Source organism: Hyla sarda, chromosome 5, assembly GCF_029499605.1.
Source record: "Hyla sarda isolate aHylSar1 chromosome 5, aHylSar1.hap1, whole genome shotgun sequence".
NCBI lineage: Eukaryota > Metazoa > Chordata > Amphibia > Anura > Hylidae > Hyla > Hyla sarda.
The window spans coordinates 323,271,490-323,299,107 of record NC_079193.1 but is presented as its reverse complement, the minus strand read 5'-3'; the positions used below and the strand labels follow the sequence as shown (position 1 = coordinate 323,299,107).

At 51.0% G+C, this 27,618-nt stretch overlaps 1 protein-coding gene across 1 annotated transcript in view; it reads right to left on the bottom strand.

Annotated features, from left to right (window-relative positions):
- The window catches only part of RIPK2 (receptor interacting serine/threonine kinase 2), a 104,877-nt gene that overhangs the window by 38,129 nt on the left and 39,130 nt on the right, over positions 1-27,618 (bottom strand). The window contains exons 4-5 of the mRNA XM_056522302.1: positions 26,559-26,710; positions 22,030-22,079 (exon numbers count right to left, since the gene is read on the bottom strand). Coding sequence (XP_056378277.1) covers positions 22,030-22,079; positions 26,559-26,710 — 202 coding nt within the window. The remainder of the gene's footprint in view (positions 1-22,029; positions 22,080-26,558; positions 26,711-27,618) is intronic.

The window sequence follows — 27,618 nt, the reverse complement described above, 5'->3', positions numbered from 1 at the left end:
ACCGGTTTGACAGGTCAACCAGAGGGGGGGCAGTCAGGCTTCCGCTTTGGACCCGGCCCGCAGTACGAGGGAGAGAGGGCTTGGACCTCTTCTTTCTCCCTTTCCTTTTGCCCTTGTCTTTCTTTTTGGCCTTCTCTACACTCTCCTCATCCACACTTTCATAGTGGGAGGAATCGGAAGAGTCGGCCATATTGCCTTCCTCTTCGCCCAGTCTCCTGACCTCCTCATCCAGCACGTCCTCCTCCAGGGCTTCAGTCATTTCAGGGCCAGCTTCAGGAGCAGGGGCAGGAGCTACCCCCGTCACTTGGGCACTCTCCTGCTCCCTACTCCTCCTCCGATTTTCCTCCCGCCTTAGTTTGGCGGGGCCCTTCTTCCTCACTAGCCCTGGTGCGCCCCCATCCCTGCTCGTACCCTCTCCAGCCGAGGCAACTTCACAGCTCTCCCCAGCCGGAGCGGCCGCCGCACGGGCGAAGGCGCTAGGACAACGGCTGAAAGGGTGCCCGAGGACACCACACAGATGGCAGCGGATCTGCCTACAGGATGCGGCCAGATGACCCACCCCACCACACAAAGCACAGACCTGTACAGTACAAGCTGCGCTAAAATGGGTGGGGCTACCGCACCTGTGACAGACCTTAGGCTGCCCCTGGTAGAAGACCTGGATCCTGTCACGTCCAAGGAAGGCGGCTGACGGAATGTGGGCAACCGTACTCCCTGAACGCCTGAGTTTGACGGAAAACGTCCAGGCCCCGGACCAGATCCCGTGCTCATCAATGTTTTTCTTGGGCATGTCCGTCACATCCCCATACCGACCGAGCCAGGTCATGATGTCGTAACAAGAAAGTGACTCGTTACGGGTCAAAACGGTCACCTTCTTGACCGAGTTCTGACGGGAAATTGCCTTTACGGCAAAATCCCGCCAGCCGGGCTCGTTCTTCGCCACCTCGTAGTTTGACCAGAAGAGTTCGAGACCCTCTGGCCGAACGAAACTGACGTCAAACTCGGACGTACCGTAGGGGTGGATCAGGGCAAAGATGTCACTCGCCCTGAATTCCATCTGGAGGAGGAGCTCAACCACTTTAGCGCGAGGTGGGCACGCATCCTCACCCCTCCAAATCAGACGGACCACATTCCTGCGGTTATTGTCCTGCCCGGTTGTCGGGAGGGACCAGACCACCTCCCCATTCTGCTCTCGGAAAGCCCCCAAACCGTGCCTCTCTATCCAGAAAGACAGGTCGACCTCACCCCTTCCCTCTACCTGGATCGACCTGTCTCCCCTACGCAGAGCCTCCAGGAGGCGCTGTTGCAAGTAACCCCCGGGGACGGACGGAGACGGGGACCCCCCTGGACCCCCGGCAGCGACATTAGCATAGCTCCTAGGAGCAGTCACTGCCGGGGGGGCAGCCGGGCCAGACCCAGACCCAGACCCAGAACCACCATTCACACCACCACTCACACCACCACTCACATCATCCTTTTTCCCATTCATACCACTACTCCCACCAACATTCACTCCACTGACACTCCTCTCATCCACAACACTACTACACTCAGCATTCTCACTCATACCCTGCCTAACTGATTCTGGGCTGGCTGGGATTTGTAGTACCGCTGGCTTAATTTCCGGCTTGGCTGCTGCTGCTGATGATGATGGCTCCTCCTTCTGAATGATCAATGGTGCCTCCTGAGTCTGGGGCTGCCCCACCGAGCGCACCCCAGCTCCTCCCACGGCGCCATTGCCGGACACTGATCCCGACACCGGGACACTCCCCCCCCTCACAGGGGAGTGCCCTGCAGTGCCCGCAGAACACACTGTACTCGGGGGACCGCCCCCCGAGCACACAGACACAACGCTCTCTGGCGCCCGGACACTCCCCCCCCTCACAGGGGAGTGCCCCGCGGCGCCAGTAGTGCCCACAGTACTCGGGGAACCGCCCCCCGAGCACACGGCAGCATAACTTGCCTCTGGCACTTGGACACGCCCCCTGCCACCCTGGGGCGGTCCTGCAGTGCCAGAGCTGCCCGGCATGAGCCCATCCTGCCCTTCCCTACCGACAGGATGGGTGGGCTTCACAACTATTGCGCCCTTAACCTTTCCTGACGCCTTACTGTACTCCCCGTGCTGGCCCCGCTCCACCACAGGAACGGGGTCTGGCAGTTTGGGGGAGCCCGCAGCCTGAACCAGCTTTGCAGCTGGCCCAGACTGCTGGAAAGGGACAAATACATATTGTACTGTCTCCTTGGTCTTCCTTTTTTTGGACCTCTGCTTGACCACCACATCTTCACACTCCTCGTCCCCAAAGGTGAAATTCTGGAGGTGGGCTGGGGACTCCTGCATCACAATTGCCCTCAGCAGACCCCCAGCCTCACCCTCCACGTCATCCTCCTCACTCTCGCTTGGCGGAAGTGCCACCTGTCCAGCCTCAATGTAGCTGTCCTGGGTCTGGGTGTCACCTGGAGTAGCTACAACTCCCACACTTTCCTCCATCTTCTCCTCTTCACCACCATCCTCACTATCTTCGCCGCCACTACTCTCCCCATCATCCACCTCCACCTTACCTGGGGATTTCGTGGCGGCAAACCGATTGCTGTTGATCAGCTTCTCCTTGAAGAGACCGCTCCCCTCCAGTATCTCCGCTCTCCTCGCCTCCAGCTTCACAATCTCGCCTTTCAGCGATGTTATCCTCTTCTTCAGTTCTGGCTTGCTCTTTCTGGATCCGGTACTCATCAGACTCTGGGTCGCACGCAGATCCTCTCTGGCCATCCTCAGCTCCTTGCCGCGCTGCTCGTACTCCGCAAACCTTGCGGCCATGCGGGAGCAGTACGTGGAACTGGACTCGCCGGGCCCACTCTCCGACCACATCTCCACACTGCTTTTCCGTGCCTTTCTTCCACCAGTGGATCTCTGGCTGGCACCCGTAGCCTGGGTAGCAAAGCCTGCATTGCTGCAGACTCTGCCCGATCTTCTCCCGGCCGGAACAATGGCTGTCGAAGTTTTCACTCCACTTCCCGCCAGCCTGGAACGGGGAGTGGAGCCACGAGGCTCCATTGCAGGAGCTTCTTCCCCAGGAATCTGCCACAAACCTGGGGAAAGCTTGTTGGAAAACTCTGCTTGGCTCTGCTCTGCTGGAAGTCTCAGGAGACACACCCGCACACACCCTGCTGGGAGCTGTAACTCTTTTTATTATAAAAATGCAAAACAAAACTGATACAAAACATTAAACAAAAACAAGCTTAATCAGCTATAACAAACATAACATAAATAAAATTGCAAAAACAAATTCTGCCTAACCGGCCAGCCCAAATTTACTAAAATACACTTTTACTTTTCCCCCATACCAAAATAACACACACAAACACGCATTCAAAAAGCATTAAAAAAAAAAAAAAAAAAAAAAAAGAGCCCAACTTGGCTTATAAAAATAAAAAAAATAAAAAATATATATATATATAAACATAAAATTCAGCACAACTTGGCTATAGAAACAAACCAAATGAAAAGGAACATAAAAGTAGCACAACTTGGCTATAACATAAAAATTACCCTTACCACGGGGGGGAAGAAAAGAAAAAAAAAAAAAAAAAAAAAAAAAAAAAAAAAAAAAAAAAAAAAAAAAAAAAAAATTTAATATATAAATAAATTGCTCAGCACAACTTGCGCAAAAAACTACGCTCTGCCTCCCAGCCAGAGATCCACCGGTGAAAGAAGGGCAAGGAAAAGCAGCACGGAGACGCGGCCGGAGAGAGGGCCCAAAGAGCCCAGTCCCACGCACTGCCCCCGCACAGCCGCAAGGCCCACAAAGCACGCCCAGCACGGCACGGAGCCGAGGACGGCCAGAGAGGATCCGCGCGCAACCCAGAAACCGGCGAGCGCCGGACCCAAAAAGAGCAAGCCAGAACTGAAGAAAAGGACAACACCGCCGAAAAGAGAAACCGCGACGCCAGAGGCGAGGAGAGCAGAGACACCGGAGGGGAGCAGCTCCCCGAAGGAGGAAAAATAAAAAAATAAAAAAATAAAAAAAATAAATAAAAAAAAAAAAAAAAAAAATACACAAACATGTGTACATGCATATACACAATCAAACACACACACATAGATATATATATATATATATATACATATACATATACATACACATGACACCGCTTTTTTTCCCTTTTTACTGGCCCGACTGCCACTATATAATATAAAACAATATAAATACAAAACACAATATATACAAAATCACAGAAAATGTACAAAAATATAGTAAATACACTACAAAAAAAAAAAATAATAAAACAGAAAAACACCTACACTAAAACTGTCCCCTCACCCACACCACCCCTCCTGTACGTGGGTCAGAGTCCATACCGTCCATACAGTTCTCAAAGTCCAGTCCTTAACTGACCCATGTCAGGTCCCCAAAACACCATAAAACCACCACCCACAAATACACCCTCCCCACCTAACACTCCTCCCAACCAACTTATATACAAACTTATACACTCTTAACCACAACCCCTTTTAGGCCCAAGTTTGGTTGCCTGTAAGCCCTTCATACCATGTCCACTAAAAACAAAACAAAAAGCTAATGTGTACATGCATCAGCCCACCACCAGGGAGAAGGATGGCAGACCTGATACATAAATCATTTTATACTCTTTCCCTAACTCCCCCTACAATTCTCCCTAATTCTATCCCTACAATAAATCTGACCCTGCCCTCACCCTATCTCTACCCCTATAACACTGCCCCTAACCAAAAATAAAAGGTACTCTACCCAAAAGGTTTAGTACCTAGGGCACATGAAATGAGAAACCTCTCCACAGGAGAGATGCCCTACTGGTACCAAGACTGCCATACTCCAAAGACCTGATCTTCCCGAGGTCACCGGTGATGTTCCTACAGACCTCCACCTCGGAGAGGATTTTCTGTTGGGTCGACACTAAGCACCGTGCGTTCCATGTGTAGTACCTAACCACTAAACTGACTAAAAATAAAGTGCCCCGATCTCGGCCACCCAGGTTCCTGAATGCCCCATAAGCCCACTCCGGATAGGCAAGGCCGGCAAGTTGACTCCAGCCGATGGAAGCGCCCACCCTGTTATAGACCCCTATGTTAAAGGGACAATGAAGCAGAAAGTGGTCCATGCTTTCCAGCGTGTCCCCGCACTCTTCTCGGGGACATCCCCGGTCATCAGAGTTCCTGTACTTCAGGTTGTCCTTTACACATAGCTTCCCCTGAAAGCAGCGCCAGGCCAAGTCCCAAAACTTCTGGGGGATCCTTTTCATGTTTAAAAGATACAACCCCACCCTCAGATCCCGACCTGGGCAGTCCCTGAGCGCCAGAGGCTTCTGGAAGTGGGTCAACAGAACCCGTTTGTCAAGGAACTGCCTTGACTGGGTCCTGATCTCCCACACTCCCAGACCCCACCGACGTATCGCCTTCAGAGTCGGGGTAGCGTAAGCCGGAAGATATCCATGGGGCGTACGGAGGTCCTTCACTTGCCCTCCTGTCTCCCATTCCTGGAAGAAAGGCCGAAACCACTCCCTGCAGGAGAGTACCCACGGAGGAGCCCTCTCTGACCAGAGGTTCGAGATGTTAGCTTTCAAGAAGGTGTTCGTTAAGAACACCACAGGGTTTACCATAGATAAACCCCCTAGTCTCCTCGTGCGGTACGTAACCTCCCTCTTGACTAGGTTCAACCTGTTCCCCCATAACAGTTGGAAAAACAGGCTGTAGACCCTAGTGTAGTAAGCCTCTGGTAAGATACATACACTGCCCAGATAGATAAACAAGGGGAGCAGGTACGATTTGATCAGGTGTACCCTTTCCCTGAGGGTCATAGACCAACCCTTCCACTGGTTCACCCTCTGAGTGGCATCCTGGAGCTTACCATCCCAGTTTTTGGTGGGATAATCATCCTGGCCGAATGTGATGCCCAGAATTTTTGCTGACTCTTGGAGCCCTGGAAGGGTGTCAGGGAGATCAAACGTGGGATCTCCCCCTCCCAGCCAGAGACTTTCACACTTATCCCGGTTGATCTTGGACCCGGATGCCTCCGAGTAGCGGTCCACCTCTGACATCACCACATCGACCTCCTCCCGTGAGGAGACGAAAATAGTGACATCATCAGCGTACGCCACCACTCTCTGGGCGACATCCGGCTCCGCCAGAGTCATCCCGACTCCCGCCAACGGCCCACAATCTACCCTCCGGACGAAGGGATCGATTGCGAACACGTATAACAGCGGGCTCAAAGGACAACCCTGACGGACCCCGGACCCCACCTCAAAAGAGCGGCCAGACCAACCGTTCACCAGCGGGAAACTCTCTGCCCCTGCATATAAGGTGACAAGCCAATTCACAAAAGTACTCGGTAAGCCATATCTCAGGAGGACGGACCAGAGGTACTCGTGGTTCACCCGATCAAATGCTTTGGCCTGATCCAAGGACAGCATGTACCCCTTCCAGAGACCCGCACTACTCCGCTCCACTGCCTCCCTGACACTGAGGACAGCACTTAAGGTGCTTCGGCCCGGAACAGAGCAGTGCTGGGCCCCCGAAAGGAGCCGGGGTGCAAACTTCACCAACCGATTAAACAGTATCTTGGCCAGAAGCTTCCTGTCCGTATTGAGAAGAGCTATGGGCCTCCAATTCTCAATCCGGCTAGGATCTTTACCCTTTGACAGAAGAATCAGGGCTGACCTCCTCATTGACTTTGGTAGAGTGCCCGAGGAGAGACACTCATTGAATACCTCAGTCAAGAGGGGAGCTAAAGACTCCTTAAAGGTCCTGTACCACTCGGATGTTAAGCCATCCGGACCTGGTGACTTCTTGGGGGCAAGCCCCTCGATCGCCAGTCTCACTTCCTCTTCCCTGATTTCTTCTGCCAAAACATCAAGAGAGGGGTCTACCCCTGGCTCAGGAATAGTTTCAGCCAGGAAAGCCGACATCCCGTCTCGATTTAGATCCTTCCTTCCCAAGAGGTGCGAGTAGAAGGATCTGACGACCTCCAGGATCCCTGATCTGGACCGATTCAGAGATCCCGTACTATCAATCAGTCCTGAGACCACTTTACTACTCACTGACATCTTACAGTTCTTGTAAGGGTCGGGCGAGCGGTACCTCCCGTAATCCCTCTCAAAAACCAAAGATGCGTGCCTATCGTACTGACACCTCATCAGCAAGGATTTCACTCTGGAGATATCCTCCCGGCTACCTCCAGTCGAGACAAGGAGCTCGAGTTTCCTCCTCAGACCCCGATACAGGCGGTACCTATTCAGGGACCTGAGGCTCGAGAGCTGGCGGAAAAACCCCGCAACCCGCTTCTTGAATATCTCCCACCACTCTGACTTACTACTACAAAAGTCCAGTAAAGGTACCTGACTCTGAAGAAAGTCCTCAAAGGACTGTCTTATCTCCGCTTCCTCCAGGAGGGACGAATTCAGCTTCCAATAACCTTTACCCATCCGGGGGGTCTCTGAAACATTCAAGGAAAACAAAATCATACAGTGATCGGAGAATTCCACCTCAACCACGGACACTGCGGAAGAGACGGCTTCCTCCTTTAAATAAAACCTGTCTATCCTAGACCTGCAGCTACCTCGATGATAGGTGAAACCCACGTGGCCTGAGGGGCTCCGGATGTGGGCATCCTCTAGGCGAGCTTCCCTAACTATATTATTGAGGGCCACGCTATCGTAAGCCAGCGGACCATTGGAACCTCTCCTATCTTGGGACCTCGTGACATTATTGAAGTCCCCTCCAAAAATCACTTGCCGGCTAGTAAAAAGGAAGGGCTTAATCCTCATAAAGAGATCTTTGCGGCCCCACTTGGTTTGTGGGGCGTAGATGTTAATGAGCCGGAGCTCTTGCCCCTTCATGAGGACATCTAAGATCAGGCACCTCCCCATTTCTAACTCAATAACCCGTCGGCATTCAACCGGAGCGGTAAAAAGGACCGCCACCCCACTATACGGCTCAGCCGCAAGAGACCAGTGGGAGGGCCCGCGCCTCCACTCTCTTCTGGCTTTTACCAGGGAGGCTAGATCTGACAACCTGGTCTCTTGCAGATACAAAATGTCGGCTTCAACACGGCCGAGAAAATCAAAGGCTGCGAATCTAGCCGTATCCGACTTTATGCTGGCACAGTTAATGGATGCCAGCGTCAATGGGGTGAGTGCCGCCATCATGGGTGATTAAGTTAGACGGCCTCACCTTTATTTCTTCTTCCCCTTCTTCTTCGTGCCCTCATCCCCAGAAGAAGAAGAAAGGGCAGGACCACTTTTAACCCTTTTTTTGGATTCGCTCTGATCCATATGGTCCCCGTCTCCGTCCGACCCCGGTCTAGCCCTGCCCTCCGAGGAAGGTGCCTCAACAGGACAGGGCCCAGTTCCCCCCAGAGGCTCTCTCTCCCTAGGCACCCCGCCCTCACCTTCCCCCTCCAAGGAGGGGGAGGAGATGTTATCAAGGACGAGGTACCGGTTTGACAGGTCAACCAGAGGGGGGGCAGTCAGGCTTCCGCTTTGGACCCGGCCCGCAGTACGAGGGAGAGAGGGCTTGGACCTCTTCTTTCTCCCTTTCCTTTTGCCCTTGTCTTTCTTTTTGGCCTTCTCTACACTCTCCTCATCCACACTTTCATAGTGGGAGGAATCGGAAGAGTCGGCCATATTGCCTTCCTCTTCGCCCAGTCTCCTGACCTCCTCATCCAGCACGTCCTCCTCCAGGGCTTCAGTCATTTCAGGGCCAGCTTCAGGAGCAGGGGCTGGAGCTACCTCCGTCACTTGGGCACTCTCCTGCTCCCTACTCCTCCTCCGATTTTCCTCCCGCCTTAGTTTGGCGGGGCCCTTCTTCCTCACTAGCCCTGGTGCGCCCCCATCCCTGCTCGTACCCTCTCCAGCCGAGGCAACCTCACAGCTCTCCCCAGCCGGAGCGGCCGCCGCACGGGCGAAGGCGCTAGGACAACGGCTGAAAGGGTGCCCGAGGACACCACACAGATGGCAGCGGATCTGCCTACAGGATGCGGCCAGATGACCCACCCCACCACACAAAGCACAGACCTGTACAGTACAGGCTGCGCTAAAATGGGTGGGGCTACCGCACCTGTGACAGACCTTAGGCTGCCCCTGGTAGAAGACCTGGATCCTGTCACGTCCAAGGAAGGCGGCTGACGGAATGTGGGCAACCGTACTCCCTGAACGCCTGAGTTTGACGGAAAACGTCCAGGCCCCGGACCAGATCCCGTGCTCATCAATGTTTTTCTTGGGCATGTCCGTCACATCCCCATACCGACCGAGCCAGGTCATGATGTCGTAACAAGAAAGTGACTCGTTACGGGTCAAAACGGTCACCTTCTTGACCGAGTTCTGACGGGAAATTGCCTTTACGGCAAAATCCCGCCAGCCGGGCTCGTTCTTCGCCACCTCGTAGTTTGACCAGAAGAGTTCGAGACCCTCTGGCCGAACGAAGCTGACGTCAAACTCGGACGTACCGTAGGGGTGGATCAGGGCAAAGATGTCACTCGCCCTGAATTCCATCTGGAGGAGGAGCTCAACCACTTTAGCGCGAGGTGGGCATGCATCCTCACCCCTCCAAATCAGACGGACCACATTCCTGCGGTTATTGTCCTGCCCGGTTGTCGGGAGGGACCAGACCACCTCCCCATTCTGCTCTCGGAAAGCCCCCAAACCGTGCCTCTCTATCCAGAAAGACAGGTCGACCTCACCCCTTCCCTCTACCTGGATCGACCTGTCTCCCCTACGCAGAGCCTCCAGGAGGCGCTGTTGCAAGTAACCCCCGGGGATGGACGGAGACGGGGACCCCCCTGGACCCCCGGCAGCGACATTAGCATAGCTCCTAGGAGCAGTCACTGCCGGGGGGGCAGCCGGGCCAGACCCAGACCCAGAACCACCATTCACACCACCACTCACATCATCCTTTTTTCCATCCATACCACTACTCCCACCAACATTCACTCCACTGACACTCCTCTCATCCACAACACTACTACACTCAGCATTCTCACTCATACCCTGCCTGACTGATTCTGGGCTGGCTGGGAATTGTAGTACCGCTGGCTTAACTACAGACTTTTTTTCTGGCTTGACTGCTGCTGACGATGGCTCCTCCTTCTGAATGGACACCGATCCCGGCACCGGGACACTCCCCCCCCTCACAGGGGAGTGCCCCGCAGTGCCCACAGAACAAACTGTACTCGGGGGACCGCCCCCCGAGCACACGGACTCAACGCTCTCTGGCGCCCGGACACTCCCCCCCCTCACAGGGGAGTGCCCCGCGGCGCCAGTAGTGCCCACAGTACTCGGGGAACCGCCCCCCGAGCACATGGCAGCGTAACTCTCCTCTGGCACTTGGACACGCCCCCTGCCACCCTGGGGCGGTTCTGCAGTGCCAGAGCTGCCCGGCATGAGCCCATCCTGCCCTTCCCTACCGACAGGATGGGTGGGCTTCACAACTATTGCGCCCTTAGCCGTTGCTGACGCCTTACTGTAACTCTTTTATTATAAAAATGCAAAACAAATCAGATACAAAACATTAAACAAAAACAAGCTTAACCAGCTATAACAAACATAACATAAATAAAATTGCAAAAACAAATTCTGCCTAACCGGCCAGCCCAAATTTACTAAAATACACTTTTACTTTTTTCACATACCAAAAAACTAAATATCACACTCAAACACGCATTCCAAAAAGAACATAAAAATAGCCCAACTTGGCTTATAAAAATATATAAAACATAAAATAAGCACGACTTGGCTATAAAACAAAAGAAAAGGAACATAAAGGTAGCACAACTTGGCTGTAACTCAAAAATGACCCTTACCCAGGGGAAAAAAAAAAAAAAAAAAAAAAAAAAAAAAAAATATTTCAGCACAACTTGCTAATAAATAACACTCTGCCTCACAGCCAGAGATCCACCGGTGAAAGAAGGGCAGGGAAAAGCAGCGCGGAGACGCGGCCGGAGAGAGGGCCCAAAGAGCCCAGCCCCACGCACCGCCCCCGCACGGCCGCAAGGCCCGCGAAGCACGCCCAGCACGGCAAGGAGCCGAGGACGGCCAGAGAGGATCCGCGCGCGGCCCAGAAACCGGCGAGAGCCGGACCCAAAAAGAGCAAGCCACAACCGAAGAAAAGGACAACACCGCCGAAAAGCGAGACCGCGAAGCCGGAGGCGAGGAGAACAGAGACACCGGAGGGGAAAAAATAAAATATAAAATTTTATACACAAACATGTATACATGCATATACGCAAGCATACACATACATACATATATATATATATATACATACACATGTATATACACATAAACGCACACATATACATACACATAAACACATATGACACTACTTAACTACTGGCCCGACTGCACTATACACTATATAATATAAAACAATATAAATACAAAACCCAATATATACAAAACACAATACAAAACTTACTGAAAATACACAAAAATATACTACAGAAAACAACGGAAAACACCTACACTAAAACTGTCCCCTCACCCACACCACCCCTCCTGTACATGGGTCAGAGTCCACTACCGTCCATACAGTTCACAAAGTCCAGTCCTTAACTGACCCATGTCAGGACCCCAAAACACCACAAAACCACCACCCACAAATACACCCTCCCCACCTAACACTCCTCCCAACCAACTTATATACAAACTTATACATTCTGAACCACCACCCCCTTTAGGCCCAAGTTTGGTTGCCTGTAAGCCCTTCATACCATGTCTACTAAACACAAAACAAAAAGCTAATGTGTACATGCATCAGCCCACCACCAGGGAGAAGGATGGCAGACCTGATACATAAATCATTTTATACTCTTTCCCTAACTCCCCCTACAATTCTCCCTAATTCTATCCCTACAATAAATCTGACCCTGCCCTCACCCTATCTCTACCCCTATAACACTGCCCCTAACCAAAAATAAAAGGTACTCTACCCAAAAGGTTTAGTACCTAGGGCACATGAAATGAGAAACCTCTCCACAGGAGAGATGCCCTACTGGTACCAAGACTGCCATACTCCAAAGACCTGATCTTCCCGAGGTCACCGGTGATGTTCCTACAGACCTCCACCTCGGAGAGGATTTTCTGTTGGGTCGACACTAAGCACCGTGCGTTCCACGTGTAGTACCTCACCACTAAACTGACTAAAAATAAAGTGCCCCGATCTCGGCCACCCAGGTTCCTGAATGCCCCATAAGCCCACTCCGGATAGGCAAGGCCGGCAAGTTGACTCCAGCCGATGGAAGCGCCCACCCTGTTATAGACCCCTATGTTAAAGGGACAATGAAGCAGAAAGTGGTCCATGCTTTCCAGCGTGTCCCCGCACTCTTCTCGGGGACATCCCCGGTCATCAGAGTTCCTGTACTTCAGGTTGTCCTTTACACATAGCTTCCCCTGAAAGCAGCGCCAGGCCAAGTCCCAAAACTTCTGGGGGATCCTTTTCATGTTTAAAAGATACAACCCCACCCTCAGATCCCGACCTGGGCAGTCCCTGAGCGCCAGAGGCTTCTGGAAGTGGGTCAACAGAACCCGTTTGTCAAGGAACTGCCTTGACTGGGTCCTGATCTCCCACACTCCCAGACCCCACCGACGTATCGCCTTCAGAGTCGGGGTAGCGTAAGCCGGAAGATATCCATGGGGCGTACGGAGGTCCTTCACTTGCCCTCCTGTCTCCCATTCCTGGAAGAAAGGCCGAAACCACTCCCTGCAGGAGAGTACCCACGGAGGAGCCCTCTCTGACCAGAGGTTCGAGATGTTAGCTTTCAAGAAGGTGTTCGTTAAGAACACCACAGGGTTTACCATAGATAAACCCCCTAGTCTCCTCGTGCGGTACGTAACCTCCCTCTTGACTAGGTTCAACCTGTTCCCCCATAACAGTTGGAAAAACAGGCTGTAGACCCTAGTGTAGTAAGCCTCTGGTAAGATACATACACTGCCTAGATAGATAAACAAGGGGAGCAGGTACGATTTGGTCAGGTGTACCCTTTCCCTGAGGGTCATAGACCAACCCTTCCACTGGTTCACCCTCTGAGTGGCATCCTGGAGCTTACCGTCCCAGTTTTTGGTGGGATAATCATCCTGGCCGAATGTGATGCCCAGAATTTTTGCTGAATCTTGGAGCCCTGGAAGGGTGTCCGGGAGATCAAACGTGGGATCTCCCCCTCCCAGCCAGAGACTTTCACACTTATCCCGGTTGATCTTGGACCCGGATGCCTCCGAGTAGCGGTCCACCTCTGACATCACCACATCGACCTCCTCCCGTGAGGAGACAAAAATAGTGACATCATCAGCGTACGCCACCACTCTCTGGGCGACATCCGGCTCCGCCAGAGTCATCCCGACTCCCGCCAACGGCCCACAATCTACCCTCCGGACGAAGGGATCGATTGCGAACACGTATAACAGCGGGCTCAAAGGACAACCCTGACGGACTCCGGACCCCACCTCAAAAGAGCGGCCAGACCAACCGTTCACCAGCGGGAAACTCTCTGCCCCTGCATATAAGGTGACAAGCCAATTCACAAAAGTACTCGGTAAGCCATATCTCAGGAGGACGGACCAGAGGTACTCGTGGTTCACCCGATCAAATGCTTTGGCCTGATCCAAGGACAGCATGTACCCCTTCCAGAGACCCGCACTACTCCGCTCCACTGCCTCCCTGACACTGAGGACCGCACTTAAGGTGCTTCGGCCCGGAACAGAGCAGTGCTGGGCCCCCGAAAGGAGCCGGGGTGCAAACTTCACCAACCGATTAAACAGTATCTTGGCCAGAAGCTTCCTGTCCGTATTGAGAAGAGCTATGGGCCTCCAATTCTCAATCCGGCTAGGATCTTTACCCTTTGACAGAAGAATCAGGGCTGACCTCCTCATTGACTTTGGTAGAGTGCCCGAGGAGAGACACTCATTGAATACCTCAGTCAAGAGGGGAGCTAAAGACTCCTTAAAGGTCCTGTACCACTCGGATGTTAAGCCATCCGGGCCTGGCGACTTCTTGGGGGCGAGCCCCTCGATCGCCAGTCTCACTTCCTCTTCCCTGATTTCTTCTGCCAAAACATCAAGAGAGGGGTCTACCCCTGGCTCAGGAATAGTTTCAGCCAGGAAAGCCGACATCCCGTCTCGATTTAGATCCTTCCTTCCCAAGAGGTGCGAGTAGAAGGATCTGACGACCTCCAGGATCCCTGATCTGGACCGATTCAGAGATCCCGTACTATCAATCAGTCCTGAGACCACTTTACTACTCACTGACATCTTACAGTTCTTGTAAGGGTCGGGCGAGCGGTACCTCCCGTAATCCCTCTCAAAAACCAAAGATGCGTGCCTATCGTACTGACACCCCATCAGCAAGGATTTCACTCTGGAGATATCCTCCCGGCTACCTCCAGTCGAGACAAGGAGCTCGAGTTTCCTCCTCAGACCCCGATACAGGCGGTACCTATTCAGGGACCTGAGGCTCGAGAGCTGGCGGAAGAACCCCGCAACCCGCTTCTTGAATATCTCCCACCACTCTGACTTACTACTACAAAAGTCCAGTAAAGGTACCTGACTCTGAAGAAAGTCCTCAAAGGACTGTCTTATTTCCGCTTCCTCCAGGAGGGACGAATTCAGCTTCCAATAACCTTTACCCATCCGGGGGGTCTCTGAAACATTCAAGGAAAACAAAATCATACAGTGATCGGAGAATTCCACCTCAACCACGGACACTGCGGAAGAGACGGCTTCCTCCTTTAAATAAAACCTGTCTATCCTAGACCTGCAGCTACCTCGATGATAGGTGAAACCCACGTGGCCTGAGGGGCTCCGGATGTGGGCGTCCTCTAGGCGAGCTTCCCTAACTATATTATTGAGGGCCACGCTATCGTAAGCCAGCGGACCATTGGAACCTCTCCTATCTTGGGACCTCGTGACATTATTGAAGTCCCCTCCAAAAATCACTTGCCGGCTAGTAAAAAGGAAGGGCTTAATCCTCATAAAGAGATCTTTGCGGCCCCACTTGGTTTGTGGGGCGTAGATGTTAATGAGCCGGAGCTCATGCCCCTTCATGAGGACATCTAAGATCAGGCACCTCCCCATTTCTAACTCAATAACCCGTCGGCATTCAACCGGAGCGGTAAAAAGGACCGCCACCCCACTATACGGCTCAGCCGCAAGAGACCAGTGGGAGGGACCGCGCCTCCACTCTCTTCTGGCTTTTACCAGGGAGGCTAGATCTGACAACCTGGTCTCTTGCAGATACAAAATGTCGGCTTCAACACGGCCGAGAAAATCAAAGGCTGCGAATCTAGCCGTATCAGACTTTATGCTGGCACAGTTAATGGATGCCAGCGTCAATGGGGTGAGTGCCGCCATCATGGGTGATTAAGTTAGATGGCCTCACCTTTATTTCTTCTTCCCCTTCTTCTTCGTGCCCTCATCCCCAGAAGAAGAAGAAAGGGCAGGACCGCTTTTACCCCTTTTTTTGGACTCACTCTGGTCCATATGGTCCCCGTCTCCGTCCGACCCCGGTCTAGCCCTGCCCTCTGAGGAAGGTGCCTCAACAGGACAGGGCCCAGTTCCCCCCAGAGGCTCTCTCTCCCTAGGCACCTCGCCCTCACCTTCCCCCTCCAAGGAGGGGGAGGAGATGTTATCAAGGACGAGGTACCGGTTTGACAGGTCAACCAGAGGGGGGGCAGTCAGGCTTCCGCTTTGGACCCGGCCCGCAGTACGAGGGAGAGAGGGCTTGGACCTCTTCTTTCTCCCTTTCCTTTTGCCCTTGTCTTTCTTTTTGGCCTTCTCTACACTCTCCTCATCCACACTTTCATAGTGGGAGGAATCGGAAGAGTCGGCCATATTGCCTTCCTCTTCGCCCAGTCTCCTGACCTCCTCATCCAGCACGTCCTCCTCCAGGGCTTCAGTCATTTCAGGGCCAGCTTCAGGAGCAGGGGCCGGAGCTACCCCCGTCACTTGGGCACTCTCCTGCTCCCTACTCCTCCTCCGATTTTCCTCCCGCCTTAGTTTGGCGGGGCCCTTCTTCCTCACTAGCCCTGGTGCGCCCCCATCCCTGCTCGTACCCTCTCCAGCCGAGGCAACTTCACAGCTCTCCCCAGCCGGAGCGGCCGCCGCACGGGCGAAGGCGCTAGGACAACGGCTGAAAGGGTGCCCGAGGACACCACACAGATGGCAGCGGATCTGCCTACAGGATGCGGCCAGATGACCCACCCCACCACACAAAGCACAGACCTGTACAGTACAAGCTGCGCTAAAATGGGCGGGGCTACCGCACCTGTGACAGACCTTAGGCTGCCCCTGGTAGAAGACCTGGATCCTGTCACGTCCAAGGAAGGCGGCTGACGGAATGTGGGCAACCGTACTCCCTGAACGCCTGAGTTTGACGGAAAACGTCCAGGCCCCGGACCAGATCCCGTGCTCATCAATGTTTTTCTTGGGCATGTCCGTCACATCCCCATACCGACCGAGCCAGGTCATGATGTCGTAACAAGAAAGTGACTCGTTACGGGTCAAAACGGTCACCTTCTTGACCGAGTTCTGACGGGAAATTGCCTTTACGGCAAAATCCCGCCAGCCGGGCTCGTTCTTCGCCACCTCGTAGTTTGACCAGAAGAGTTCGAGACCCTCTGGCCGAACGAAACTGACGTCAAACTCGGACGTACCGTAGGGGTGGATCAGGGCAAAGATGTCACTCGCCCTGAATTCCATCTGGAGGAGGAGCTCAACCACTTTAGCGCGAGGTGGGCACGCATCCTCACCCCTCCAAATCAGACGGACCACATTCCTGCGGTTATTGTCCTGCCCGGTTGTCGGGAGGGACCAGACCACCTCCCCATTCTGCTCTCGGAAAGCCCCCAAACCGTGCCTCTCTATCCAGAAAGACAGGTCGACCTCACCCCTTCCCTCTACCTGGATCGACCTGTCTCCCCTACGCAGAGCCTCCAGGAGGCGCTGTTGCAAGTAACCCCCGGGGACGGACGGAGACGGGGACCCCCCTGGACCCCCGGCAGCGACATTAGCATAGCTCCTAGGAGCAGTCACTGCCGGGGGGGCAGCCGGGCCAGACCCAGACCCAGACCCAGAACCACCATTCACACCACCACTCACACCACCACTCACATCATCCTTTTTCCCATTCATACCACTACTCCCACCAACATTCACTCCACTGACACTCCTCTCATCCACAACACTACTACACTCAGCATTCTCACTCATACCCTGCCTAACTGATTCTGGGCTGGCTGGGATTTGTAGTACCGCTGGCTTAATTGCAGTCTTTTTTTCCGGCTTGGCTGCTGCTGCTGATGATGATGGCTCCTCCTTCTGAATGATCAATGGTGCCTCCTGAGTCTGGGGCTGCCCCACCGAGCGCACCCCAACTCCTCCCACGGTGCCATTGCCGGACACTGATCCCGACACCGGGACACTCCCCCCCCTCACAGGGGAGTGCCCTGCAGTGCCCGCAGAACACACTGTACTCGGGGGACCGCCCCCCGAGCACACAGACACAACGCTCTCTGGCGCCCGGACACTCCCCCCCCTCACAGGGGAGTGCCCCGCGGCGCCAGTAGTGCCCACAGTACTCGGGGAACCGCTCCCCGAGCACACGGCAGCATAACTTGCCTCTGGCACTTGGACACGCCCCCTGCCACCCTGGGGCGGTCCTGCAGTGCCAGAGCTGCCCGGCATGAGCCCATCCTGCCCTTCCCTACCGACAGGATGGGTGGGCTTCACAACTATTGCGCCCTTAGCCGTTGCTGACGCCTTACTGTACTCCCCGTGCTGGCCCCGCTCCACCTCAGGAACGGGGTCTGGCAGTTTGGGGGAGCCCGCAGCCTGAACCAGCTTTGCAGCTGGCCCAGACTGCTGGAAGGGGACAAATACATATTGTACCGTCTCCTTTGTCTTCCTTTTCTTGGACCTCTGCTTTACCACCACATCTTCACACTCCTCGTCCCCAAAGGTGAAATTCTGGAGGTGGGCTGGGGACTCCTGCATCACAATTGCCCTCAGCAGACCCCCAGCCTCACCCTCCACGTCATCCTCCTCACTCTCGCTTGGCGGAAGTGCCACCTGTCCAGCCTCAATGTAGCTGTCCTGGGTCTGGGTGTCACCTGGAGTAGCTACAACTCCCACACTTTCCTCCATCTTCTCCTCTTCACCACCATCCTCACTATCTTCACCGCCACTACTCTCCCCATCATCCACCTCCACCTTACCTGGGGATTTCGTGGCGGCAAACCGATCGCTGTTGATCAGCTTCTCCTTGAAGAGACCGCTCCCCTCCAGTATCTCCGCTCTCCTCGCCTCCAGCTTCACAATCTCGCCCTTCAGCGATGTTATCCTCTTCTTCAGTTCTGGCTTGCTCTTTCTGGATCCTGTACTCATCAGACTCTGGGTCGCACGCAGATCCTCTCTGGCCATCCTCAGCTCCTTGCCGCGCTGCTCGTACTCCGCAAACCTTGCGGCCATGCGGGAGCAGTACGTGGAACTGGACTCGCCGGGCCCACTCTCCGACCACATCTCCACACTGCTTTTCCGTGCCTTTCTTCCACCAGTGGATCTCTGGCTGGCACCCGTAGCCTGGGTAGCAAAGCCTGCATTGCTGCAGACTCTGCCCGATCTTCTCCCGGCCGGAACAATGGCTGTCGAAGTTTTCACTCCACTTCCCGCCAGCCTGGAACGGGGAGTGGAGCCACGAGGCTCCATTGCAGGAGCTTCTTCCCCAGGAATCTGCCACAAACCTGGGGAAAGCTTGTTGGAAAACTCTGCCTGGCTCTGCTCTGCTGGAAGTCTCAGGAGACACACCCGCACACACCCTGCTGGGAGCAGCAATCACTGTCTGTGTCAGTGTTTCCCAAGCAGGGAGCCTCAAGCTGTTGCAAAACTACAACTCCCAGCATGCCCGGACAGCCAAAGGCTGTCCAGGCATGCTGGGAGTTGTAGTTTTGCAACAGCCGGGGCCACCCTGCTTGGGAAACACTGGTCTATGTAGAGGACAGGAGCTCCTTCAGGGTCCTGTACAGTACACAATGTCCTAAAAAAGTAACATGGAGCCGCCCTCACCTGGTGTCCAGAGGAGCAGGTAACCCTGGCACAGGTAAAGTGTACAGAACATGTAATACCTCTCTGTACTGTAGGGGGCGCTACCAGACATCAGTCAGTGCATACGCTTCAGTAATACACGGATTTTACCAGTGAATGCCAATTCTGATTGGTCGGTTCTTCCAGCCATTGACACGTTTCACAGATCTGGACTGTCTCTACATTGTATGTTGAGTCTGGTTTCAACTTACGATGGTCCTGAAAATACCATTGTATGTTGAAACTATTGTATGTTGAGACCATTGTAAGTTGAGGGATCTCTCTCAAGGACATTCAAGAGTTGTTCCGGAGCGGCTCCTGTTTTGTCTTGGCTGTGTGCTTAGGGGGAGATTTATCAAAACCCGTCCAGAGGAAGAGTTGCTGAGTTGCCCATGGCAACCAATCAGATTGCTTCTTTCATTTCTGAAAAGGCCTCTGAAAAATGAAAGCAGCGATCTGATTGGTTGCTATGGGCAACTCAGCAACTTATCCTCTGGACAGGTTTTGATAAATCTCCCCCATTGTCTTGTTGAAAATTAAACCTTAAAGGGGTACTCCAGCGGAAATTTTTTTTCATATCAGCTGGCTCCAGAAAGTTATACAGATTTGTAAATTACTTCTATAAAAAAAATCTTAATCTTTCCAGTACTTTTCAGCAGCTATTTACTACAAATGAAGTTGAGTTGTCCTTTCCAACCTGACCACAGTGCTCTCTGCTGACACCTTTGTCCATGTCAGGAACTGTCCAGAGCAGGAGAGGCTTGCTATGAGGATCTGCACCTACTCTGGACAGTTCCTGACAGGGACAGAGGTGTCAGCAGAGAGCACTGTGGTCAGACTGAAAAGAACAGCTCAACTTCCTCTGTAGTATACAGCAGCTGATAAGGACTGGAAGGATAAAGATTTTTTTTTTTTTTGTAAAAGTAATTTACAAATCTATTATTTTCTGGAGCCAGTTGATATGCAAAAAAAATTGTTTTCCACCGGAGTACCCCTTTAAGCCCAGTCTGAGTTCCATAGCACTCTGGATCAGGATTTCTTTAGAAATATCTAATGTTCTATTTAGCTTTCCCTCAACCCCGACCAGTCTCCCTATCCCAGACACTAAAAAACACCCCCAAAGTACAATGCTGCCTCCACTATGATCACTGTAGGGATGGTATTGGGCAGGTAATAAGCAGGGCCTGGTTTTATACAGACAGGACTCTTAGAATTGAAGCCAAGGTTTCATTCTTGTTTTTCAGTCTGAGAGGTCTTTAGGCGCTCTTTTGCTAACTCCAGGTGGCTTTTATGTGCCTATTATGAGGAGGAAGTGTTTTACTGGCCACTCTGGCATAGAGCCCAGATTAGTGAAGTGTTGCATTGATAATTGACCTTCTGGAGGTTAGCCAGAGTGACCATTGTGTATTTGGTCACCTCTAGTTTGGTGAAACCTCTAGAAAGAGTACCGGTTGTTCCAAACTCCTATTTTGTGGTAGAGGGTGCGATGAGGGCAGATGGAATTAACTCCCTGTGTTTGTGACACCAGGGCGTGGTTTATCCTCAATACCACCCAAAGGTATACTACTGGATCTTGGGCTAGGCACAGGGAGCAATAATCACTCCAATGCCAAGTTACGGAACAACGGCAGCTTTACTGATTTAGACAGGTGGAATAGTCTATACAGCTTAGCCAGGCCCACAGAGGTGACCAGTGACTTCAGACACTTTAGGGCTTGCTGGGACTTGAAGTGGACTGGGACAATTTTGATGCAGGCCATGCTGACTAAAGATAGGTTCACTTTGACTGAGACTGACCATACCTCATTTGTTGCTTACCAGGCTCTGACTGGGACCTGGGGGTTGTGGACTTGTAGACTTGTGGCTGTGTGGTTGACTTGAGGCCTCCTCTGGACTCCACACACACTCTTAGGACTTGACTGCACTGGACCTCAGCAAAGACTTAGACTGGAAATCAAGAGAGCGAGCGAGCTCCTCACAGGGCTTATATGGGGGAGACTAGGAGGGGTCCCATAGGTCAGCCTAAGGTCACATGGTCACTGATACCCAGGGGTCATGTCCTGGGAAAAAAAGTGTGGGAACTCACCCAAGATTTTCACTTAAAAGGGTACTCTGCCCCTAGACATCTGGACCCCCGCATTCTCCCTGCTGCACCTGGCATTCGTTTAGAGCGTTGGGTGCAGCACCGGAGGCTCGTGATGTCACGGTCACAGACCCTCAATGCAAGTCTATAGGAGGCCGTCATGCCCACTCCCATAGACTTGCATTGAGGGGCATGGCTGTGACGTCATAAGCTTCTTCTCCCCTCGCAAGTCATTCGGCACAGAGCGAAGTTCACTCCGTGCACCGGATGTCTGGGGTGCCGCAGCCAAAATCGGGGCGGAGTACCCCTTTAAGGGCTGGTCCTGCAGGACTCCAGCTAATGGGAACTGCGTTCCTGCTGTGGAAAAAGTGCAGGAACTCCGTTCCCATGAGTTCCTGCAGGACTTGAGCCCTGCTTATACCTCACTGGGTTACAATCACATGACACTGGTTAATCACATGTCAACGGTACTTCAAGACATAACACTTTTATATACAATACACAGCATAAAGATAACTATACAAAGGGAACAGGGGACACTGAAGGGAGGCTGCCTGACAGGGTAGCTAGGGTACAGGGGTACACCTCCTGTACCGGGCGACCACAATTAAAAAAATGATGAAGGCGACTGTGCTCGAGAACTTTTGGTGCAGCAGAATTGTTTTACAGCCCTTCTCCAGATCTGTGCCGCCACAACATCTGCAGGTATTTCCCTCTCATGGCCTATTTATTTTTGCTCTGATCTGCAAGTTATATAGAGGCCAAGGAAATACAGAAGATATTGTATATAGAGGCCACTGTAACACGAGGGAGCACTGTACTAGATGTGCACTGTTCTGTTTGATATTTACCTTCATATGGCTGTTTTCTTGAAAGAACTTCCCACATAATAATAGCATAGCTAGAATGTAAAACAGAACAGAAATCAGACATCCCAATTAATTTTAATCACATCAGTGTAATACATCTCAATATAAACTTTAAACTAGAGCAAAATCAAACATGACTTTAAGGACAAAGAGATTTTGTGTGCTAGACATGACCTGACATGTAACATGATTGCAGCCATTGTATCTGCTCCTTATCATGCCCCTGTCTATACCTTTCAATCAATGTGCATTACTTATAGTCTCAATGTAAAGGAGTCTAGTCTTCTGACAGGCCTCAATATCGTGATCACAGTACAATATGGTACTGCAGGAAGATCAGGGTAAAGAGCCTCAAGACATGAAGCCAGAAGCAGTTTGTGAGAAGTAAACATTATCCACATTACATACACAAGGCTGTTTATTGATATGATGCTGTAATTGTCATGTATATGGTTGCATTTGCCATGTGACTATAATGTATTGTGTATATACTATATTGTGCCCTTGCACTATCTGCCAGTCCAAAATGTAGTGAACTGGTGGGTGGCATCTATTAGACATTTATGGCATATCCTCTGGATGGGAATACAATGTTGTCAACGTAGACCGGGAAGTAACAATTGATAACACTCCTATAAATTTCAATTATGAACTGTTAGAAAACAACTGAAGCTTAAAGGGGTACTCAACTGCTCAGCGTTTGGAACGAAATGTTACTAAATGTTGTGACGTCATAGCAGTGGAGTAAGCCTTTAAAGGAGATCTGTGGTGTATAATACTTATCTCCTATCCGCAGGATAAATGCCTGATCGGGAGAGGGGGTCGGAACGCTGGGACCCCCTACAATCTCCTGTATGCGGTCCAGGCATCGCTGCAGCTGTGCATGGCTATTGCGCATAGAGATACATGGAGGGGGAATGTTGGCCATGCTGGGACCCCCCGTGATGAGACACTTATCCCTTAGATCTCCTTTAACCGAGACTGAATGGCCTCAGCAGGTATTCATGATTCCCATCCCAAGAGGAAATTTTCCATTTTGTCTCCTTCAAGGATCGAAATCCAAAAAGTATAACATTTAATTAATAAAGGTAGAAGCATAACAGAGAAAATGTTAGGTGTATTCCTTGAGATTTTTCCTGAAACCCAATTCCCACTCTTTCAGCCAGGGAAATTTAGATTATCAAATGCAGAAGGAAGGTCATGACCTGTAAGATCATCATCTAAAATATGGACTGATGAAACTTCATGGAATATCACAACCAGATCTTCATTGTTCCTGGCTAATACGGATGACAGGGTATTAAAAATGTATGATGTATTAGCCAATGCCTTGAAACTACAACTAAAAGCGCATGAGTACAGCACTCTGCTATCTCTGGCAGTTCCCATAGACAATGAATGGAGAAGTAATGGGCACCATTCTGATTGGAGACCTCAGCATAATGGGGAGTCCCAATGGCAGCCAAAGGCGTACCCACGTGGCGAGGGGTCCAACAGCTCTGCACCCTCAATGAGAAACAAATAAGGAAGGGTGTCCTACCTAAAGGGGGAAAATTACCTAAAGTAGTTATTACCTTGATAACTATCTAGAAGAAATGAACGACGTCTAGAAAAATTTACGACACGGCACGCGTTGTTGGTGTAGTGCAATCTCGTTTGTACGCCCTGCCATCAGCAATAAAGCAGCAAGTTGGAGCAGAGTTTCGGGTGCCGTGTCGTTAATTTTCTAGATAGTTATTACGTGCATGCTGTGCTTGAGATACCGGCATTGAGTGATCTGCGGAGCGCCCAGTCCTGCGGTGTGAAATCCTGAGCCTGTGATTTGGAAGCGTGAGTGGATTGGTGCTGACAGCCATTTCTCAGGATTTAGTTATTGCCTTTAGCTGGAAAACTATCTACAAGGTGGCGAACTATCCAAGCAACTTATCTACCTAATGGGGGAAATGCCTACACCCCCCCCCCCCCCCCCAATCCACTTACTTCAACCAACCCACATATATATTTACTGTGTGTGACATCAAGGGGGCATCATTATCATTGGAGTGACAATAAGTGGGGGAAAAGGTGACACGGGGTGCTGAAAAAGTGTGGAACCTAAGATGTTTGTTTGGCAGGTTCTTTAGAGATTAATCATGGTTGGAAGATGTCATAGTGGCAGTCTGGGCCAGATCAAGAAAAAAAAAAGGGAAAATGAACAACTCACTGAATGGAACTGCAATGTAATCACTTATACAGTCTGGAGCAGTAATGATAGTGATCATAATGTGGTGGTATTACTTAGGCAATATGTAGCGGTATCATTGGTATTATCTTTCTGTGTATAGAGCCCATGATAATTAAAGGACCTGGATAAATTAAAACAGTGGTCTCAAACTGTGGCCCTCTAAATGTGGCAATGTGGAAGTAATATTTAATCACTGTATAGTGGTAATATTCTCTCCTTGTATATTGGCAACAATGGTATATGATAAATACATGCATATAGATATTTTTTTTGAGGGGAAGGAAGTACACAAGGTTTTCATTTTCTATTAGCTTTGCACCTGGTAGGGAACTCACACATACCCTTTAAGACTGTAGCTATGTCCCTGATTGAACCCCTTAACGACCACGGACGTAAATGTACGTCCTGGTTTGGCGGTACTTCGCTCACCAGGACGTACATTTATGTCCGGTGTATGACCGCGAGCATCGAAGCAGTGCTCGGGTCTTACATGGTAAGTTCAGGCTGCTATCAACAGCAGCGGACCTGCCGATAATGGCCGACATCCGCGATCGCGCGGATGTCCGCCATTAACCCCTCAGATGCCGTGATCTGTTTTTTGTCACATAAAAAAAAAAAACTGATATAAAAGTTTTATATATGCAAATGTGGTATCGATAAAAAGTACAGATGACGGTGCAAAAAATGAGCCCTCATAACGCCCTATATACGGAAACATGAAAAAGTAATAGGTGGTCAAAATAGGGCGATTTTAGATTACTGATTTTGTACAATAAGTTTTAGATTTTTTTTTAAGCGGAACAGAAATATAAAAGTATCTAGCCATGGGTATCATTTTAATCGTATTGACCCACAGAATAAAGAACACATGTCATTTTTACTGTAAAGTGTACAGTGTGAAAACGAAACCCTCCAAAATGTGCAAAATTGTGGTTTTCATTTACATTTCCTCCCTAAAAAAATATTTTTGGGGGTTTTCGGTACATTTTATGGTAAAATGAGAGGTTTCATTACAATGTACAATTGGTCACGCAAAAAACAAGCCCTTATAAGGGTCTGTAGATGGAAATATAAAAGAGTTGTGGATTTTAAAAGGCAAGGAGGAAAAAACGAAAACGCAAAAATAAAATTGGCCTGGTCCTTAAAGGAGTAGTCCAGTGGTGACTCAGTGGTTTACAACTTATCCCCTATCTTAAGGATAGGGGATAAGTTGTAGATCGCGGGGGGTCCGACCCCTGGGGCCCCCCGCGATCTCCTGTACGTAGCCCCGACAGCCCGCGGTAAGGGGGCGTGTCGACCTCCGCACCAAGCGGCGGCCGACACGCCCCCTCAATACAGCTCTATGGCAGAGCCGAAGCGCTGCCTTCGGCAATCTCCGGCTCTGCCATAGAGATGTATTGAGGGGGCGTGACGGCCGCCGCCTCATGCGGGGGTCGACACCCGCTATCTCGGCAGAGAGCCGGGGCCCCGTACAGAGAGATCGCGGGGGGCCCCAGCGGTCGGACCCCCCGCGATCTCAAACTTATCCCCTATCCTTAGGATAGGGGATAAGTTTTTCACCAATGGACTACCCCTTTAAGGTGAAAATGGGCTTGGTCCTTAAGGGGTTAAATGGTGTAGCATGTACTGTAGCCCAAAAGGCATAGGTGACTGGTCTTGGAGTTCTAGAGGGCCCATGATAATTAATGGACCTGGATAAATTAAAACAGTGGTCTCAAACTGTGGCCCTCCAGATGTTGCAAAACTTCAACTTCCAGCATGTCCGGACAGCCGTTGGCTGTCCGGGCATGCTGGGAGTTGAAGTTTTGCAACATCTGGAGGGCCACAGTTTGAGACCACTCAATTAAAAGATCTATACTTGTAACGCTCTTATCTCTCCTTGCTCCAGCGGCATGTCCACTGTCTCTCCGGGCTGGTGGCGGCATCTCAGGTGTCTATGACTATGGCTCTGCTAGTCTCAGGGCCATTTGTCACTTTGTGACACTCCCGACCAATCAGGAGTTGCAGAAGCCGGGCCAATCAGAGGAAGCACCGCCGACCGTGCCTTATGGAAATTGATTTTTTAAATCCATAATCCTCCTTTCGCCTTTGCCTGTGATTGCGGCCTGTCCCTCATCAAGGTTCCTTACTGTATATTGCTTACTAGTGTTTCGGCCATCTGTGCCGGATGTTTGGGGGCCGCTCACAACATCATAGTTATGCATCCCCGGTCTAAAGCATTTCCCCCCTAAAATCAATTCACAAAATGTAAATGTAAGCTAATAAGCGAGTCAAGATGTTTCCATACCTGTACATATCATGTTTAACACTTCCTCTGCTGTTTTTGATGCTAGGCTCATACATCTCGGGGGGCATATAAATTATTGTTCCTCCTGGTGGATTTTGGTCACTGAATGACTGCGACAACATGCGCCACTTTGAAAGACCAAAGTCAGCAATCTAAAATAAGAGACAAGAAAGAGAGGTGTATTGCATACTTAGCTATAATCATTGGCATGGCATACATAGGTATTATCATTGGAATGACACTTTATATTTTCTAAATGATTGTTAAAGGGCTTCTCCACCACATGGTGATTTTAGTACGTACCTGACAGACAGTAATGGACATGCTGTGGAAAAATCTGTGCTTGTCTTGAGGCTAAATGGCTATGTTGTGAGATTACCATAATGCTGTTGCTAACTTTTTGTTATCTGGCTATTTCCTGTTGAAGTGCCCTCCCTCCAACTACAAGTCCCATGATTCCTTGTACGTAAGTGTGAGGTCACTTTTCTCCCTCCCATTGCATCAGCCACCCCACTCATTGAAGCACAAATGAGCTGCATTCCATGCAATAGACCAGTGTTTTCTGACCAGGGGGCCTCCAGCTGTTGCAAAAATACAATTACTTGCAGAATGATCTTCCTCCCACCCAGAGGTCACTCTACTCATTGAAGCAAAGGTCCCCTTTTATCACCTGACTAGTGATGGGATTTCTAGGGCCGCAACCTGGGAAAATGTATAACAACGTTCATTTTTTATGCTGTTAAAAACCACCGTGAAACACAGGTGCAAATACTATATTATGAACTACACTAACCTTAAAGCCCCTGTAGAACAGTCCAATAAAACACATCTAGAATACCCCTTTAATATATGAGCACCGCTGTCATTAGATGTTACACTTTAAAGGAAATTTGTCACCAGTGTCACTTGCACTAACATGTCAGTACAGACAGGTAGTGCAGTTGACACTAATGACAATGGTACTTACCTTGTCCCGTTCCGTGCAGGGGATCTCCAGTAATCTTCTCCGTTAGCTCCAGCTACGAGCACCCAGCTTGGGGCATGGGCGGAGCTTAGTGAT